Genomic DNA, 13,447 nt, shown 5'->3' with positions numbered 1-13,447 from the left:
CGCGTGTGGACGATACGAAGAAAGCTTGGGTCGGAGCCGTGTGTGTCGCGAGGATTGTACGATTCGCGACACGTATATTTCCAAAGTAACGTCAAGTGGTTCCGGAGTGGACCCGAATCTCGCGGTTCTATCAAACAGGTGTTTCAAAAGTCGATCGTTAAGGAAGGACGCGTGTACGATGGTGCGGGGGCGGTCCAGTGAATCGTCGTAGTCCGTAGCGAGGTTACGCGATGCGTCCTCGTGGCACGCGGTGACGTCGGTCACTACTCCAGTGTTCTTCTTGGCCGTTAAAAAAATCGCGTGACCCTGTTTTTCCCTCTTGGTGAACCGCTCGATGACTATTCCGTCCGTTGGTGTCCAAAGGACCGATGGTGCGTGATACGTTTCCAAGGAATTCTATCATTCTCGATCACCCGTATTTCTCCATCCGTCGCTGAATATGTTTCCTCGGATTTCTACGTGACCCGGGGTGTTACTGTCGCACCAGTAGTGGAAAAAGTCTCGTAGGTAGGCAGTTCTATCGTTTTCTGGCTACGATAGAGAGCGTGGGACGCGTGTGAAACGCGTATTTCGATATTGGCCGAGGTCGATCGGCTCGAATTGATCGGACGATGAGACGGATAAACCGATCGTATCGAGACGCGATCCTCGTCGAGATTTGATAAGGGAAACGGTAAGCCGCGGTGGCTTCGTTTGCGTTGCCGAAAGTTGTTCGTTAGCGCAGAATGCAGTCAAACGCGATAGTGCGCGACATATCCAGCACGGAAAAGCTGATAGGCAACAACAACAACAATCTGAACAACAACGGCTCTCCGGGCACGGACATAATGTTCCAGATGGAGGATGACAGTCTCACGCAGTTAGGAAGCGTCTTTCAATCAGCCTATCAGTCGATCGTCGGCGGTGGTGGTCAGGTAAGAGTGAAATTTACTCGAAGGAAAGAGGAACCGAGGGAGATCAACCCTGTTTCGTATCGCGAAACGATTCTCCTAGAATCCCGTCGCGTTGTGTATCGAAGTTGCGTCGCTTTCGAAAGAAAGTTTGTTCGATTTCGAGCTGGTGGTGTACTAGTTGGGAAAGAGTTTGTTGCCCGTCGTGTTCGGTATGTGCCCGGTCGCTCATGCTGTTGGAACGGGCAGGACCGGATGCGCCAGTTGGAAACGAGTTCCTTTTCAATCTGCAAGTTGTTTCGGTTCGCATAGGGACTGCCAGCAAATCGGATTGCGCGTCGATTGAAAATAGGGGCACGTTTACGATTTTCTCCGTGTATCCGACGCGAGGCGACGCGAGGCGACGCGACGGAACGAACGGGAGCGTGCTCCGCACGCCATCGGCCCGCTCACGTCACGGTTACGTCACGAACATGGCCGTCGTCACGTGGGCGGGCACGACGTCGCTAGTTCGCTCTTTTTCTGCCGTGGCACCCTTCCTTCTTTATCCCTGCTCGGGGTGGCCCAGCGCTTCTTTCGAACTCCGAACTCGGAGGGTGCGAGAGGAGATCTTTGTCGGGACGCTTTGCGATTCTTTCCCCTCTTTCTGACAAAGTTTCTTTCTTTTCATTTTTTCTTCTTTTGTCTTCCGCGGAGTTCGATGGGATTCTCATGGGAAACGAGGGAATTTCGAGGGTATACGCGTGGCAACTGGTTTGATTATCTTGGCAAATGCAGCGCGCGTAATAAGGCGTCCAGGAATATATGAGAAACTAGCGAGGGACGTCTATTTCGACTCGCACGGCACCAGTGACTCATCATCATCCCTGCATTGTTTCGTTAAATGGAATTTCTATCTAATTTAAATGCGGCTTAGCCAGAAATAATGCGATTATGCGTTAGCTTATTCTGTTTGTTAATCTCCTTTGCACACCATTGTCACCCTGACGCCGAGCGAGGCGGAGGCAGAGCAGAGGGAGAGACACGGAGAGCCTCGATGTTCCGTGTACCTCTCCTCTCTCTCTCTCTCTCTCTCTCTCTCTCTCTCTCCTTCCTACACTTCCCTCAGCTTTGCCGTTTTGTACGGCACTGTACATTATTTCAGTACAGTCCACGGGCAGCCACTAGATCCTCTCTGGCTTATGGACTGGTCGCAGAGGTTCTCCGTTTCCGAAAGTTGCAGCTTTAATTTCTCCTTAATCGCGCCGCTCGAACTCCTGCAACCTTTCGATGAATCTTTCCTCGACATAGGGGGCGCTTAAAGGGATCGTCTCTTCCACGTCCAGACGTGCCTTTCCGTCCTTCGTTGTCTCTTCGATTCGGAGTCGGATATTGCGCAGTTTATCGCGACAATGAATTTTCTGTTTTTCCATCGGTTTTCAAGCGATACGTTCATCCAGGGTTGCGTTACAAAAGCGTCGCAATTACAAAAGGTCCAACGTCACAGAGCGAAACAACAGGTTGGCTAGAGGCGAGGTCTCTTACACTCGAACGCAACGATCCACAGCTGTCGGTCCATTATGCGAGAAGCTTTTTGTACACGGTTTCTTGGAATCCTTAATTGCGAGAACACGAATTTGTCAATGAAAAATCTATCCGATATGTTTCGTAATAATCGTAAATCGATATCCGATACTTGATGAATAATCGAGAAACGTTGAAGCTGATTTTCGTCGTAATAAAACGAAGGCGGCAAGCTCGTTTGGAAGCAAGTATTTATCGTGCGTCGACGGGAAGAAAGTTTTCTATCTTGGTGATCTCGATTTCGAGCGTCTGGCGAAACCAGTTTTTGATCGGGCCGAGGTAAGGCCAGCCATTTCCGGTCCGTGCACCTCCCTCCGTTCGTGGTTCATATCCGGTACGGCACTTGCAACGTTTGAAACTGCTCCGCTTCGGTCTGCTCTGCCCGTTCCTGTACGTCGCTGCTCCGAGATGCTTTTTTCCCCTAGCTTTGTCAGGCGTAAAATCTTAGCCGAGTCATCGTCGATGGGAGAAGAAGACGGTGGTCGTTGAAAAACGGGAGAAGAAAAAACGGGACGCGTTCGTTATGAAAGCGTTATCTCTCTTTCGAGCTTAATTAGCCGCGAGCCTGTTCATTTTTCCGCTAAAAGCGTAGAGTCGCGATCGAGCGTTTAAACGGCAGGCGGAGCGTGGTTTCGTAACTCGACAACTGCTTCTTCTCTTAGTTTCGATTCTCGATCATTCGCCACCGTTTCGATGCTTTATCTCAACTTGGTCGACGAAATATAAATAGTTTCTTTGATAAATTAGCTCTGTTATCCGTCGGCACCGTGTTTTTTCCTTAGGATTCTTTTGGTAAAAGCTGAAACGAGGATAGGGCGGAGAATGAGAGAGACGAGAAAGCGAAAGTACTGATCGGTGTGGTCCTTGCTGTTTGCTCCGTTTCAATTAAGACGAAAAATTCGTGGGCGATACGGCGCGCGCGCCGATCGTGAAAGCCGTCGTGGAATCGAAGCGGTTTTACGACCGATCGACGATCGATCGTTGCCGAGAAATACGACGTCGTTCGATTTCCAGAAGGTCGACGGTAATTGCCGTTGAAAACAGGGGGGGAATTGAATGAAACCGATAGGGCCCCGTTACGTCGCCTCATTTCACCTGTCCGTCCGCTCGACTAACGACCGAGTCGCTCCGAGACTAGAATTTTATGCAAATCGTCTCGCAATCGCGACGCGTATGCCAACGTCCGATTTAAGAACCCGAACGACCGGCACACCGATAGCGTCCACGACGATGATCCGTCGGGAGGTGTATATTGAAATCGCAGTATCGAAAGGGAGTTAGGTTGAAGGATATGGAAGTAGAGGCGGAGTGAGAGCCACTGTAGCGACGCCGAGGGCTAGGTTAAAAGCGGCAATGAATAGAATTGATATAAATGGGACGGCGACCTGGCTTCGGGTCTCGAAGCTGATTGTTTTTTTCTTTCCCCTATCGTCGAATTGGCCGACAAGTGCCACTTTATTAACTGCAACCAGTACGTTTTCGATGCTGTCTAGCAAAGGAAACGCTCCTCGAGACTTAAATGGTGCACGAAATTGCGCCACGAAGAAGCATCGATAAATTTCCTCCTCGTAATTATCAACCCCGCTGTCCCGTGTCGATCGAGCAGCTTTTGAAAGCCGAGATAAATATCCAAACCGGGCAGACGTCACGGAACGTATGCGCACTAGGAAGCGACAGAAGTCAAAAGGATCTTCGAATTTCCTCTCGTAACAGCATCACGGTTTCCGGTTGATCGTCGCTGTTCCTCTCGTAATCTATGCTTGGGATTAGCATTAGTACTTGGCCGCGTATGTGTAACCCATATGATCGCGCTTGTAGCTACATACGCGTGCGAGTCCACTCCACAATTTGCAGGCGGACGTGTACACACGCGTAAACAGATACTCCGGTAAGGAATATATTTGCCCCGTGTGCGCGCGTGAGCTCCTAGCCGAGTACACGATCGCGCGCGCGTAATTAGACACACGCACGATACCTGCACAGCAACCAGCTCGAACACCACTTAGCCGCGTGACAACGGGCTATCCGTGTGCCTGGAGCTCTACTAATAGCGCTATCCTAGGATCCAATGCTCGCCGACTGATATATCCATTCCTCGTAACCATTATCCCTCGCTTCTGTTTGCACGGATACACCTAACTGCGGGACACGCGTATTCCGTAAACCCGCGTGCACCGGCTAGTTAGCGACTCTTAACGCTCTTCCATAATCGCACCATTTCGTTTTCTCTATCTTTGCCCGACTGGTATCGTCACACGTGACTTGAAAATATCGAATCGAAAGATTCTAAAGGAAAGCTCGTCGAGGTGTACCGGTTTAATCGGGTGAAAATTAATAAAGTTTATACGCCGTGAAAATTTCTTGGAAAATCACCTCGTTTCGTTCTAATTGGCCCTGTATACCGGCGCTCACCTGTGTTTAGCCTCGTCTATGTTTCCCTTGACAAGATGTACACCTATATCAGCTCGCAGATGTGTGCGAGTATGTGTGCCACGCTTACTAGTCTAACGCGAGCATAGACGTAACTTGACAGGAATGTGTGTTACGTATATAAACGGCTACACCCGCGCCCCTCTATGTATACACGTGTGCCCGGAGCCACTGTATAGACACCATATATACGTCCGATTATTAGTGTGTCACACACGCTTGATTTGGTAGCGGGCTTATAACGGCCGCCATAGCGCCGAGAGGCGCCAGCTGGATGTGTTTCGGAACGCACCCCTTCCAACCCTCTCCGCACACTCCTGGCAGTATTGCTATCCCCTTCTCGTACGCGATACACGTTGACGTTGATGACAATGATGATCATGAGGCCAATAGTACTCTGTAGCGTCGAAATTTTCCGGGAAATTCGGCTATCCCTTGAACCGTAATTCTACCGGTTTATTAAGGGTGGGATTTTTCAATTTTTCCCTCCTTCTCTCTTAACGCGCTGATATCTTTAGCATATCGTAAATGACATATTTATTTAACCTCGAGAACGTAAGAAGTCGGCAACGGGAGGAAACTTTGCACTCTTTGTCCTCCGGTTTAATCTGCTTACATGGTAATTACGCGTCGTTAGGCGCAACGTTTCTGTCAGAGGTGCAAACAAACAACGGTTATTACTATCGATACTAGTCGCATTAGTCGAGGCGCGTACCAGCGATTTATTAACGCGGTGTAAGTGGGCGTAGCCCGTATACAGAATGGTCTATTACTATGATAGATCAGATCTGAAATCTGTCTGCGAAGGCGATTCTCTTTAACCCTCGCCTCGGGGTCAATAATAATTCGGACGCACACGAAACGCGATGGTCCTTCGATTACAATTAGGCAGCGTTCTTTTTAAACGAGACTTTCGTGTATTGGAAAATTGAAAATGGAAAAGGGTCTAAATGAAATTTAAGTTATCGCTGTCTGAGCGGCGATCCCCCAACCCCGGGGGTTAATTACGCGCGTTGAAACCCGGAAGATTTATTTCCCCGCTAACGATTCCTTTTTTTCTTTCTGTTTCAGGTGAGTTAACTGGTTACCTTCTGTAGGTTGTCGGTTAAGTGGAGCTAGACACATCGTTGGTGAGAGATTTTTCTTTTTATTTGCCATCTCCTGTTCCTTTTCCGCCGACGAATACGCGATCGTTCGAGGAGCAAACGGTGTTCCTCGAAGAATTGTTAATTTTCTTGATCGAACAAAGAAACGCACGTTAAGTTTTAACGAGAGTCGGGGTATATCTTAACGAGGAGGAACGGAGAGGGAAGCGGCGTGGAAAAAAAAATGAGGGACGTTGGGTCCGCTGCCGAGACTAAAGAAAACGAAGGAAACATGGCGACTTTCGGGCCATATGGCGTTTACGGATACCCAAGCACCGTAAAACTTTCATGGACATAACCTGACCTCCCCATTTCTCTCTCTCTCTCTTCCTTCGTCTCTTTTTCTCTGTGGTTCGCGCCGTCCCTTTGCTCGAACAGGAGCCTTAATCAACAACCGTCAGGCCCTTAAAGGACGAATGGTTTCGGGTCTAAAGTCACGAAACGAAGCGCTTTCGGTCGCGCTACTAGAACGATTCTTTTAAAATTCTCTTCTATCCGTGTCATTAAATTTTTCTCTATCAGCGTTGATCAATTTCGAAAGATGGCCCTTTGGTCGAGGGAAGTCGGATGATTCGACTACCGGTTATTAAGCCCTTCAGACATTTCGTATCCGAAATTCCACACGGTATAATGCATTGGAGGCCGGCACGGAATACCAATATACGCAGGCGTGCACACAGACGCGTTCTTGCGACCGAAACGGGCTTCACCTTCGACTCCAGGGATCGATCTGCATAGCGGTAGCTCGCATAATCGCGCAAAACGCGTGTACGATCCTGTGTGTTTGTGTATACGCGAGCGGATAGAGTAATCGTGTGCACATGTAGGACAGAGTCGATTCGAGTTCGTGTGCCTGTCCAGTGTGCAAGCAGCTCCATAACGCGTCGAACGTGCAAGCAAGCAAAGCCAAGCTAGGTGTCTCGGGGGGTTGGATCGAGCTTAGATTAGGTTGGCTCGAGCCAGTTCCGATTTCCGTCGAGATCTCATGCTAGATCGTGCCTACCTCGGTGCCTGTCTCTAGATTTCTGCGTCTCTCCGATCCTCCCTACCGTCCTTTCCTCTTTCTATATCTCCTCCTCTCTTCTTCACTTTTCTTCATGCTCTACCGTGCAATTTGCTCTTCCCTGCAACGCTCGAGTACTCCGGCCTTTTGTAATTCAATTACACGCAACGCTCCCACAGATTACGTTATTTCATGCCTCTAGTCTTATCTGAATCGAGTTCGATGCCTTTCCATAGCGTTGCATGAAAACCTGTATAAAATGTATCAATAAATGTCGTTGATTCCATGAAATCCATACTATCCGTACTTGGCCGACAAGTACCTGGCGTGTAGGTATAGCACGAGCATTTCGATCAAGACGATTCATTCTTCGAAACGAAAGAAGGAAAGTTGCTTTCGAACGAAATATCGTTTTTCGGTGGAAACTTTAATTGAACCTACACGGCGAGGCCGGTGGCTGAAAATAATTGAGAACCCAACAACGGGCGTGTACGTAGCGTATCAGGTTCGGATTAGGGTTGCTTCGAGCCAGTTCCGATTTCCGTGCAGATCTCACGGTAGATGGTGCCTACCTCGGTACCAGCCTCCAGATTATATCCTGCCTGGTTGATCCTCCGGCAACTTTACGTCCCTACGTGCTTCTTGCTATTGTTGTTGCTTCGCACCACCGCCACCCTCTCCGGCAAAGCTACACCGCGTTGCATTTACCTCCGAAACTTTTCTCGATTTCACCCCACGAACTCTAACCCAGCTCTGATAATCGCTGAAGTAAAACTTTCTGTTTTCGAAGATAATCAACCCCTTCAATTTCTCACTTTATTGGCTACCCGAATGGTATCCACGATTTTCCAAGCCGCGTTCCTTTCTTTTTTTTTCTTCTTCATCTTCTTCTTCTCTTTATTGCCGGCATTTTCCTTGAGTTACGAGTCAGACTGTGTTTCGAAATACTCTCGTATTCTAGACTATTTGGTGAGAAAACACAGCCTCGATTCCTGTGGAAAACAATATTTATTACGAACGTTCCTGGCGATAAACGACACGGACTGATTTTTCCCTCGCGTTCGACTGGAGAATTTCAGTGATATAATTCGAGCCGGAGATTATTCAACGTTTACCTTTGACAAACGACGCTCGTCGAACGTGTATATACGAGTTCAACGTTGTATCATGGCGTCGAGTGTGACGTAATCGATATCAGGATTAATGCGGAAAACCGTCTCAGATAAACGATCATTTTATTACGGGGAAAATTACACAGGCGGGTTAACGAAATCGTGCGTGTACCATGCTAATTTTCTCGCTGCGAATTAAAGTCGATCGCGGATAATCACGCGCAGCCAAAGTGTGGCTTTCGAAAAAAATTAAAAAAAAAAAAAATATATAAAAAATAAAATAATTCAACTCGCGAGGGCGAGTACTGTGGATTAAAGAGACACGTGTACCTTCGCCATGACAAGCTTGGTCGATTCGAATTAACTTATAGACGATACGTTATCCTCGGGCCGAGTAACATCTTGAATTTCTGACGAGCTGGTAATCGTCATCGATGAAGCAATTTCGTGCGGTGGAAAGTCATTCTTGAAAATGTTTTCCGTGAGGGAAACTTTTTTTACAAGGCTGAAGATTAGATGCACTTTCGTGCGAGCAGCGTCGAATCTGTTCTCACACGGTATTATTTAAGGGACAGGAGTTGGATTTTAATTCGAGCCTCGTGACCGGTCCTGAAATTCGATCCAAAATTACGAGGACGGTCCCGGTGAGTTCCGGAGCAGCAGAAACACGAGAGTATTCCCGATGCGGTCTCAAGGGAATTATAGTTTCGACGGTCAGAATTATGGTTTTGCTACGCCAATGGGTGGGTCATTTCCTGAGTGTCGGGGGTTCTTGCTCGCCCCTCTCTTTCTCTCCTTCGTCGCCTTCTTTCCCTTCGTCTTACTTTCTTTTCTTCCTCTCTTCTTTTTTCCCCTCTCCTTTTTATCCCTTCTTAACCGCACTTAACCGTGGATACCTTCTTCCTCCTCGTTCGACTAAGGATGGTTACGTACGTTTCACGAAGAGGGAAAATTACAGATGTAAAGAAAAAAGTAGCTGGAGAAAGGAAAAAAAAAAACAAAAAAACATTGTAACCCTCCTTTTCATTCGGGATCTCGATGATGTACAGGGTCTAGACCAAAATGACAGTCCATCGCAGCGAGAAAGGAATGGTTTTTCGAGAGATGGCGGTGATTCGCTTCGAAACTAGCCAATATGTGGATTCCGACGAGAAGATTGCGTCGAAAAGTTGAACTAGACGATAGGAGATCGATAGGACTTCTCGTTTCTTAGATTCTTTTTATTTATTTTTTTTTTCTGTCCAACCTTTCGAAGAAATCAATTTCTTCGTCGCAAAACTTTTTAACGTCGATCGTATATCGCGTTTTTTTTTGTCTTTACCGAGATTAACGTGTAATAAGCCGTAGATATGGAAAACATTGTAAACGTTTCAGACTCGATGCGTCGATCTCTTTGCACAGGTGTACCTAATCTGGACTTCTTTTCAACTATCGTCGATTAAATTGTGCAATCGTTGATAGCCGTTCGATCGAGAGGTTCCCTCGTCATTGTTAATTCACCTTCGTTCAACGTTTCTCGACTCCACCCTTGCGATGGTGGGGCGACGGGAAAAGAAAAAGAAAAGAAAAGAAAAGAAAAAATAAGAAAACCTTGCCTCGATTTCACGTCGCCGCGGAGGGGCAAGGAAAGGAGAGTCGAGTAACTACAGCGCGGTAGATTTACGAACTCGCTAAAATTTTCTGTCGGTCCTCCTGTAATTTCCTTCTCTCGTTCTATTTCTTTCTCGCATCCCTCGGTGGTACGACCGATCCGTGGAAAATCTATCTTCACCGATCTTTTCCCCGGTGACCCGGGCCAGTACGCGGAGATTCGAAGCCGATGATTTAGGTTTTCGAGGGTTCCTAATCCAGGTACCCTCGTCTCCTTGCACAACGTCGTTATTGCTGTTCCGTGTGTAAAACAATGAGATTAGCGCTGCTGGAATACTGGTCGCGCGCTTTTAAAACCCATAATCCTGCCTCGAGAAGACCTGCTAAGAGGACAGTGCTACTGCCTGCACCCGGTCCCCTCTACACCTCCTTCTTTCACAGGTTTTGCAACCGTGCTTTTCATTCTGTTGCCGGTGCATACCGTGCCCTCTTCACCCTCTACCTGTTTCTCTTCCAACGATCTTCGTGCCGTCCCTTGGAAATCGCACCAAACTGTACCTAAGTGTGGTGAAGATTTTTACACTCTTCAACCCTTTAACGACCACGGGATTGCTCGTAATTTGTTGCGCCTATTTATACAGAAATATAGCTTCGTGACCGGCTATTATATCGAATGATTCATCGCGAAAGGGTCGGCTCGACGTTAGTAATAGTTTGCGTGTTCGGTTGGATTCAATTTCGAAGCATCGTCGCGGCAATTCTTACATCCGTACCGTTGTCATTCAGTCGCAGGAAGGTTTAATCGAATTTCATTATTATTTTTTTTTTTTTTACATTCGATCGAAAGAAAATTTACACCCGTTCGCGCGGACGTTGAAACGCGCGGTGATCTGCGTGTTGACAACGATCCGGAGCAGATAGTGCGCATGTGCGTGTGCATTCACACGTACTCGCTTGTAACGGCGCTGACGCATGCGCGTACGTCGTCCCGTAGCAGCTGTCCGCCAGGTGCGTGCCTCTTTCGACCAATCAGGGGCCTCCCCTTGACCGGGGGGTGCTCAACCTTCGCTGCCCTCAATTTACCTGCGCCCTTTCCCGTAGCTTCTTGTAACCTGCGACCAGTAACTATCACGATATTATTTCTGCTTCTCCAATATCTTTTCACCCTCGCGAAATATTACTCTTGTTCCCTATTAAAATCTACAATTTTTTCCATTTATATTACATCAATTCTCGTGAACTTTCTTGAATCTTGACGAATAGCTTCGTTTCGACGATAGAATCGGTCGAGTTCTATTCGACCCACTCGATGTACGGCCGCGTTACTTTATCTCGAGGCCGAGTCATTATCTTATCCGGTCAGAATTCGCGCAGCTGGACGAAAACAGAAGAATTTCGCGCACTCTCGTCCACGTGGGTCCGCGTTGCGAAACGGGGCGGCGGACAGCTCGAAACGGAGCGCAAAGTTAATACGGCTAGGCTAAGAGCCAAAGAATCGAAACGTACGAGCGATCCATTAAAGGCGATCGGCTTCAGCTGGCCGATCCGGCTAACTTTATCCATGGCGAATTGTCCCGGCTACGCCGACAATGGACGCCACTCCGTCTTATTGTTCGAACGGGGAAGAAGAAAGATAGACACCATAGTGTGGGAGAGGGAGCACGATAGCAGCGAAAAAAGATTCAACAATTCTCATTGCACGTAATCGCTTATTGTCCGCCCGGCTTTACAGTCACTTTGGTTATTATTATTATTCAGCGATAGGTGTGTAACCGTGTAGAACATAAAAGGGTACAAATGCAGGTTTATTCTCGAGAAATAAGCTAAGCGTTACGTGCACGAAACAGCGCTAGGTAATCACGCTTTTAATTTCGGTCTAATTGATTCGAGTTTGCGAGGAGAAAGAGGGAGAGAAAGAATGAAAGCGGGGAAATATATTTTCTTCCATTCTAGAACAGCGCAACGAACGCGAGGCTAACCGTTTAGGGAAAACGTCGGCTCCTTTGAAACGCCCGCGCAAGATCGCCGCTGATTTGCCCGAAGAAACGTTGGGGAAATGTCCTGCGCACACGTGCACGTGCAACGCGTGCACCGAGTTTAGGCCCGGGACGATTGATGGCGACAGTGGAAAACAGAAGGGTGAGGTAACCGGGAACAGAGAGAAAAGACAGCCAGGAAATGACATTTTCTTGCCGGGTGGTTTTGCTACTCGAGTAAATGCAAATTGTGGGAACACCGGGGATCGCGATTGCGAAACTAGAGTTGTTGTCTTTCGATCTTTCTTTACGCACCTCGATCGGGCTTCACCGGGTTAGATTAAGCGTGGATCTTCTCGTCGAAGTGGAAACAGTAAAATCCACAAGATCTGGCAAGGTGTATTTTCGAACGCACTGTCAGACAATCGCGCTGTTAACAACAGAGAACGATTGTGCATCTCTGGATGCAATCGACGCATTGTGAAATCGTCTGCCTTTACTATCGAACGATCAAACGTTTCGCGCATCGTCGGGCATGTTAGTGAGATTAATGAGAGGCTTTGATGCGTGCCAGTAATCATTAATTACACACATTACGCGACGCTTGCCGACCACAACGTCTCTTCTCCGTAACGTACAGAGCGATGCCCGACCGTGTTAACTGTTTGCCTCTCGATGTACCAGGAAATGGACTTGCCTTAAGCGTTCACGTGGCTTCCGTTTATCGTTCGCGTAATCGCCCTCTCTCGACGATGTTTGTGCGTGGCATTGCAATAATTTGGTCCGGCAGCGATTCGCCTGAAACATCATTTCGTTGCTTAGTCCTTTTTTTTTTTTCTCGTATGCACAATTTAATCAAATGAGTCCGACAGATGTAAGAAAAAAAAAGTGTATATACGGTGCAATATCGTGGTACAAACGAGTGGCGAATTATTCAACGCGTTCTCGCTTAATTGGTCTTTAATTAGTCTCCGATAATTTGCCCGGCGAATAACCGGACTCGATTGCCGCGGCTGGATGAAATCGCTCGATGAATTATTTATTGTACCCTCCCCCGTTAGATAGGTCAAGGGTGCTCTGCGAAGAGGTCTCCTTCGTGCCAAAAGCCATTAGCTCGAGAAGCCTGCAATCGTTTCTCTCGCCCCGGCTCGACGCGAGACTTGTACTTTTATTTCGCCTTCCTTTCTCGGCTTTCACTTTTTCATACTTAATTTCGCGACGGGACCACCGTCTTTCTCGAGTCTGCCAATTCTCTCGGAGTGGTCGATTCTATCGGTTCCTAAGAAAGTTCCTCCAGTTTCTCGCTGGTCCGTGAAATTCATCGACATCGTTCGTTTCGTCCATGTAATTTCGTTCTCTCTCTTCTCGTCGCTTTGCTAATCGGAATCGGTATTATTCTTGACTCGATCGGCCGCGAAATCCTATCAGGATTTTCGTTGCTTCTTCCCCGATACCGTTGGTCCCCGGAGATTTGGCTAACAGCGACGGAAAAGGATGCAAGACTGCCTCCAGGGGATTGCCACCGACTACTTGACTGACAACCAATTATACGTCCCGCTTCCTAAGACAGACGCCGTTTATATCGAGCAAATCCTCGGGGTCTTTTTCGGTTAATCTCGGCGAGGGGCTAGAAAACGTCTTAAGAAGGATTAGGTAGCGAATAGAAGGAAAATCGCCGATGCCGTGGGAGGAAATCAAACTGAAACATCCGGCGATACCGTGAAAAATGTTCTCGTTG

The 13,447-nt window shown here is 47.8% G+C and overlaps 1 protein-coding gene across 12 annotated transcripts in view; it reads left to right on the top strand.

Moving 5' to 3' along the window:
- LOC114880380 (transcription factor 12) overlaps nt 1–13,447 on the top strand; it is an 86,373-nt gene that overhangs the window by 33,340 nt on the left and 39,586 nt on the right. For 10 of the 12 annotated variants that reach the window (XM_029196320.2, XM_029196322.2, XM_029196328.2 and 7 more), the window contains exon 7: nt 837–914. The exons of the other annotated variants lie outside the window; for them this stretch is intronic. In XM_029196320.2, coding sequence (XP_029052153.1) covers nt 837–914 — 78 coding nt within the window. The remainder of the gene's footprint in view (nt 1–836; nt 915–13,447) is intronic. 12 annotated transcript variants of the gene reach the window in all.

This window comes from Osmia bicornis, chromosome 10 (genome assembly GCF_907164935.1).
Source record: "Osmia bicornis bicornis chromosome 10, iOsmBic2.1, whole genome shotgun sequence".
NCBI lineage: Eukaryota > Metazoa > Arthropoda > Insecta > Hymenoptera > Megachilidae > Osmia > Osmia bicornis.
The sequence above is the reverse complement of the archived record's forward strand: the minus strand, read 5'-3'. Positions and strand labels throughout refer to the sequence as shown.